This window comes from Trichosurus vulpecula, chromosome 2 (assembly GCF_011100635.1).
Source record: "Trichosurus vulpecula isolate mTriVul1 chromosome 2, mTriVul1.pri, whole genome shotgun sequence".
Lineage (NCBI taxonomy): Eukaryota > Metazoa > Chordata > Mammalia > Diprotodontia > Phalangeridae > Trichosurus > Trichosurus vulpecula.
In genome coordinates, this window is record NC_050574.1 from 400618549 (window position 1) to 400625408 (window position 6860).

At 34.8% G+C, this 6860-nt stretch overlaps 1 protein-coding gene across 1 annotated transcript in view; it reads left to right on the forward strand.

Annotated features, from left to right (window-relative positions):
* LOC118838427 (arylsulfatase F-like) overlaps positions 1–6165 on the forward strand; it is a 42073-nt gene extending 35908 nt beyond the window's left edge. Inside the window, exons 9-11 of the mRNA XM_036745722.1 lie at positions 1960–2122; positions 5084–5205; positions 5804–6165. Of these exons, the coding sequence (XP_036601617.1) occupies positions 1960–2122; positions 5084–5205; positions 5804–6165 (647 nt within the window). The remainder of the gene's footprint in view (positions 1–1959; positions 2123–5083; positions 5206–5803) is intronic.
* The last annotated feature ends 695 nt before the right edge of the window (positions 6166–6860 follow it).

Below are 6860 nucleotides of genomic sequence, written 5' to 3' on the forward strand. Positions count from 1 at the left end.
GAGGCTTGAAGAAAACCAAGAATTTCAAGAGATAAAAGTGAGGAGGGAATATTCTCTACATGTGGGAGACAGCCAATATGAAGGCGCACAAATAAGAAATGGAGTGTTGTGTATACAAAACAGCAAAGAGTTCCATATGGCTGAATAACAGAGTTAAGGGAGGGTAGTAATGTATCAGAAGACTGAAAAGGTGGGAAGAAGTCAGGTAATGAAAAGCATCACAAGTGAAAATGAGAGGTTTCCATTTGATCCTCCAGACAATAAGGAGCCCCTGGAGTTTACGGAGCAGACCTCCACTTTATGAAATTAAATTGATAGCACTGTGGAATATGGATTGGAGTGGAGAGAGGTTTGAGGCAAAGGAGAATACATAAGAGGCTGTTGCAACAGTGCAAATGAGATGTGATGTGGGCCAGAAATAGGGTGTTAGCTGTGTGACTGGAGAGGAAGGAAAAGGTGAGAAAGACTTTGTAGGCAACAACTAACATATGGAGCAATTGGATATGAAGAGTCAAGGGTGACCCTGAGACTTCACACTCCTGTGCCCGGAAGGACGGTGGGGCCCTCGGTGATATTAAAGAAGTTCAGAAGGGGTTTGGAGGGGAAATATTGACTACCGGAACACGTATATTAGATGTGTATATATCTATTGTATAGATAATATCTATTATATTATATCTATTATATATATCTATTATCTGTCTATCTATCTATCTATCTATCTATCTATCTATTAGATGTCTTGAGTTCAGTGCTAAACATTAAATAACCAATTGGTGATATGGGATTGGGGGACAGGTGAGCCACTAGGACCCAATATATAAATATGTGACAATAGTTGAGATAATAATGGAAATGTGGTTGTCATGGTGACTGAAAGAGACTGCTGAGATGAACTGTTCTAGATTTCAATATGAGACACTCATTTCCTTCAACATCCTGGTTGGAACACTGTAAGTTTTTTCTTCCTTTGGCGGATTCAGATTTGTACAACACAAAGCTTTTCTGTTGTCCTACATTTTACCTAACTTTGACTTACAAATGCATGCTTCTGATTACAAGGATGCCTGCATAAAAATGTTGCTTTTTTGTTTTTATTTTTGTTTTTGTATTCAAGGAGTGTCTAATCTTTACTTTTATTAAGCAGGTGTTTGGTAAATATATGTTGCTTGTTTTCTAACAGACCTCTTCCCTACTAACAGAAAAACTCAAAACTCATGCTTGACTAATACCAGAACTAGGTAATCAACAGTTTCATATGTCTCCATCTATGAAAGAAAATGAATTTCCTTCCTTAAGTACCGATCTGACCATGTCACAACCCCTTGCCCCAAATAAACTCCCTATTACCTCTAAGACCAAATGTGAAATCTCCTGGTTTCTAAAGACCTTCATGACCTATCTCCTTCCTACCTTTCCAGTCTTCTTACGCTTTACTTACCTTCAAATACTGTTTGATTTTGCTATTCCTTGCCCAAGATTCTTCATCAGTTTACTCCATTCCTTTTCTCTGTGTATACCCTTTGCCTGGAATGTTCTCCCTCCTTACCTTCACCAAATGGCTTCCTTTAAAACTCAAATCTCACCTTCTGCAAGAGGCCTTTTCTGCTCCTTCCTCACTGCTAGTGACTTCTCTCTGATGTCACTTCCCATCTAATCTGTATCTATCTTGTTTGTACAAAATTGTTCATACAGCTCCCCAACTGGAATGTGAGCTTCTTGAAAACATGGACTGCTTTTGCCTTGTTTAGTTCAAGGCTAGACAAATAGTAAGTACTTAACAAACGCTTATTGACTGACTGATATTTGAGATACACACACACACACATCTACATGTATGTATGTATGTATGTCCACAGAATGTCCCAAAAGTCTTAGTGCTGCTTAAATTTTATAAACATTTTCACTGCTAAAGAATATTTTAGGTAGAAATGGTGATATGTTTTTCTTAACATATAGGTGGAAAAGCAATGGCAGGCTGGGAAGGTGGAATCCGAGTCCCAGGGATTGTTAGGTGGCCAGGAATGTTGTCAGCTGGAAAAGTTATTGGGGAACCTACAAGTTTGATGGACGTTTACCCAACTTTAGCTTCAGTAGTAGGAGCAACTTTACCACAAGATAGGTAAGAAAATAGTAATATTGAAAACAAGTATTCATCATCTTTACTTTCTCATAAAAAAAATAAAATTTTAAAAGTTCAGTTTTCTTCTCAAGGCTTTCCTTGCTAAATAGTTTTCCTTTTTCATATGGTTGTATCTTTTGATTGCATAGACAAACAAGATATATCTGATTCCACCAGTGCAGATCAGCTTTGCAGAAATAGATCTTGTTTCAGTAATCATGCTTTCATGAATAGTTATGAAGATGAGAAAGTATAGGACAGATGAACATAGAAGATGAGACTAACTCTTCCATGTGGGTAGATATGCTTACAGTCTCAAATGTTCAAGATTCAAAATCATCATGAAATAAGAAAGGGGTGGTATTAATGACTAACAACTAGTGGTTCTTCCAGTTCACTGAAGCCAGTGCTCTACGTCACATCAGGAACTGTCTTATGATACTTTTAAGTCCAAATAAAAAACTTATTTATCAACATCTGCATATATGTCTTTTAAATAGAACCCAGGTGAAGGCAAATGTAGGAGTTTTTTAAAACATTTTTTTTTACTCATATCTAGGAAGTTACATTGCTAGGGAAAAATTAAATTGGTTCTGTTTTTGTTAATAGAATCATCTTCATTCCTTCATTCAATATGTTGCATCTATCATATTACATTAAATTATAATTGATTTAATAAATAATTGCTACTTCTTTTAATAAAAAAAATAAAATTCTCTATCCACTAAGTAGGTCCATTGTTCTAGGAACTAAGGTTCAGTATTTTTAAAAAATCTTTATTACAGTAAATTGCATTATCCCAGAAAAAAATCACAAATATGTATTCTTTCTATTTATAGAATCCATTGATTTTAAAATAAACTGTGCCAAGTAGAAATTATTTTAATAGAACAGGGGAGTCTGATGTGAATGTATTAGAGGAAAATAGCCTCATTATCTGAGCAAGGGTAAATTGGAGTAAATCACTAGGTTGTTGTTGTGTTTTTTGTCCTTTAAAATGCTTATTAAATTTTTAGAACTTTTGTTAAAAATATTACTTTCTTCTCTATTTCAGCATTAGTTTCAAGAAATAGAATATTTGAGTTTTTTAGATTTTTTTCAAATGTCAAAGTGCATTTGAAATAAAAATTTCTTTTCCAAGGGAATTTCCAAGCTTTTATAGTGTGCAGAGGAATGATTTAAGTCTTATAATAATATCGATATATCTATCTTGGATAAAATCTCTGACATCTCAAAGCTTTTGAGAAATATAGAATTTTCCACCTCATGGTGTTCAAAAATGGATCTTAAGGGTATTTTTTCTTTCTTTCCTTTTTAAAAAATCTAGCTCAATTCCAAATGCTCTCTCTTCTTCTACCCCTCCCCCACCCATTGAGAAGGCGAAATATGGTAAAGGTTATTTTTCTATAAATGCGTACATGATCGATAAACTCAGTTTGCAATTAACATTCTGCAATTTCTGGAGGCTACATTTGGGATCACAGCTTATTTTATTGTTCAGAAACCTTAAATATTCCAAATAAAATCCTGCTTTTCTTCTGCTATGTTTTGGTCCTAGTAGAAATAATGTATAAGGGAACACAATTGAATCCAAATTGGAAAAAAAATAGACCAAACATGGGTCATGGCTGTGAAACTGCTCCTTTTGCAACCTTCAGAGATACTGCTTTAAATAATAATGTTGCTACAAATATCCAAAGATCCTACTAGTTACATATTGCCTTATATTCACCGCTGAAAGAGGTGAATTCAGAGGAAAGAATATTGACCTTGGGACTAATGTTACAAACCTTAAAACTACAGTGGCACCAACTCCAATCTTCAAGGGCCTGTTTTTTATGTTCTATGTGTGACTCTTCCTTCATCATTCTGGATAGTAGCACATATATAATGGCTTAAAGACTGGATGTGGCTAATGTGTAACAGAGAAGAACAATTATCAAATTAATAAATTAGGTTTCTGTATATGCTTATATTAGGGGTTCAGGGAGGAAAGACTCATAGTTTTGTCTCTTGTACTTCTTTCTCTGTGTACTTAATCTTATTCTGGTTCGTACTAAGTCTGTTTGTATGTATTGTATTTACGAGTTTTAACTCCCATGCTGGATTATAAAGCTAGGCAAGGGCCATGCTTTATTTGTCTTTGTATCACCTATACTCCTCTTCTAAAGTCATACCTTGATGAACATTTGACTCAGAGACCACCCATGGTTCTTGAATGCTATTGTATTAGATCATAAGCACTAGAAGACTGCTTCACTTTGAGTAAAGAGTTAGTGATGCCTGTGGTTCAAAGGTCACGCTTAGATAAATATGGAAAAGATTGGCTCATCACCAGGAAGTTGCTTACCAGGTGGTGTTATTTTGGTGCAGAGGTATAGTATGAATACATAGGCTATTATAATGTCTATGTAGGGTTTGCTATGTATGTTGATTGGAACAAATACTGACCTTTATGTAATCATGAATATTTTGATTTTACCAGGATTACCCCCATGACAAGCATCAAATAGCGGGCACTGTATAAATGTTAATTGAATAAGAAATAATCACTTGTTAGGTTAACATTCTTTGCTATTTCAATCGTAGGCATTGGAATATATGAAAATTTTGCTTGTGAAGTATAAATTGTGAAATTTAATGACTTTTATAGGAAATTGAATACATTGGGATTTGCCAATATCCACTAAGTTAATTAAAGCAGAAGGTCACACTTAAAACAATATAAATAGAATTTTAATTAATCCATGGGTTAATTTTCTTTGCTGTAGTAGCTATTACAGAGTATTTGTCTTTAAAGCTCACACATATATTTTAATATTTCTATCATTGGTGTTTTCAATGTCTGAGTTTGTTGTGCCTTCTCCAATAGCTTGTAGTCTCATTGAGGAATGGAATTATCTTCTTTATAACACTTTGATATTTCCAAGATTGTGAAACCTGTTCTTTTTATTACCTCAGAGTGATTGATGGACGAGATCTAATGCCCTTATTGAAAGGAGAAGTTCAAAAGTCAGAGCATGAATTCTTGTACCACTACTGTGGCCCATTTTTACATGCTGTACGGTGGCAGCCCAGGAACAGTGAGTATAAAATATGCATGTAGTGGGAAATGGGCTAAAGTAGTATCAGAATTCTACTCCAGTCCTGGATGTGACCTTGAGAATGTTGCTCATTCTCTTCGGGCCAGTTTTTAAAATTTATTTTCTTCCTTAGAAAAACAAAGGGATTGGATTGGTTTACCTCTAAAGTCCTGACTAATCTAAGCATTATACAATATTACTTGATACAATCCAACAATAAGACATATGATAGCTTCTTTCTAAACTTCACACCTTTCTGAATGTCAGCATAATTAGTCCAAGATGCAGGGAATATTTTAAAATAATATTTGTTTTGAGGACTAGACCAAGTCAATGCTATTTTAGAAGAAAATGAGAAGAAAAAAGATTCATAGTTTTGTACCAAAGTTTATTACCACAAAGAAGGAAATGATAACATGACTTCTTAAGAGTAAGGAGATAATTATTTTCTCAATTTTGGAAAGGAAAAATGAGAAAAAGTTGCTGTAATATAGACAAAGGACTAGCAGTGTCATACCTGGGAAAATGGGGAAAGTTTTATATATGACTTGGCTTCTCTAAGAGAATATATGTGTGTTTTTTTCTTCTTGACCTTTAGGTGATGCTGTTTGGAAAGTCCATTATGTGACTCCAGTTTTCCAACCCAAAGGAGCAATAGGTTGTTTTGATATATTATTTTGCCCATGTGTAGGAGAAAATGTTACACATCATGATCCACCTTTGTTGTTTGAACTCTCAAGCGATCCCTCTGAATCTAAGCCCCTTTCCCCAGACAATGAACCTTTCTATGATGTAGTGATTAAGACAGTAGAAAAAGCAGTGAAGAAGCATCAAAAGACACTCACACCTGTTCCAGAGCAACTTACTTTGTATAATGAGGATCATGTGTGGCTGAGGCCATGCTGTGGTGTTTTCCCATTCTGTCTGTGTGATAAGGAAGTTGGAAATTTTACTATGTAATTATATCTTAAAATATAATAAGATGCTTTCCATTAAAAAACTGCTTCTTTCCATTTTTTAATGACTAATGATTAGCCTTGCAGTAAAGTTACAACTAAGTCAATAGCTTTAATATTCAGGAGCAGCATGATACAATGGATAGAGGACCCAATTTGGATTTAGAGACCTACTGGGTTCCCATTTTAGGGCTGCCACTATCTATATGTATGGGCTTGGTCATGTGTTTTAACCTCTCTGAGCCTCTATTTCTATATCTATAAAATTAGTGAGTTCTAGATTGAAATAAATGATCTCATGATCATGTGACTTTCTGTTCACTCACTGACACTTTTGGATCCCACTAGTAAATGGCTATTAGACTTTATATCTTGCTTTCTCAAAAATGTGATGAATTTAAAAGAAGCAAGAATTTCTAGTTGTTTTGTGTGTGTGTGTGTGTGTGTGTGTGTGTGTTTGTGTGCCCATTCTCTACCAAATACTCATCCATATAGAACTGTAGAAAGTTTTGAGACGGATGAGAGTCAAGGCAAATAGGAGAGTCAACCAATAAGCAAGATATAAATACAAAATATTTAAAGAATCAAAGAAAATCAACACCAGCTCAAAGTCCCCTCCCAAATGACTGAGAGTGGCCCCCTCCCTCAAAAAAGTATCTAACATATACAATGCAAAACTGGTCTTAGAAAAATACAACC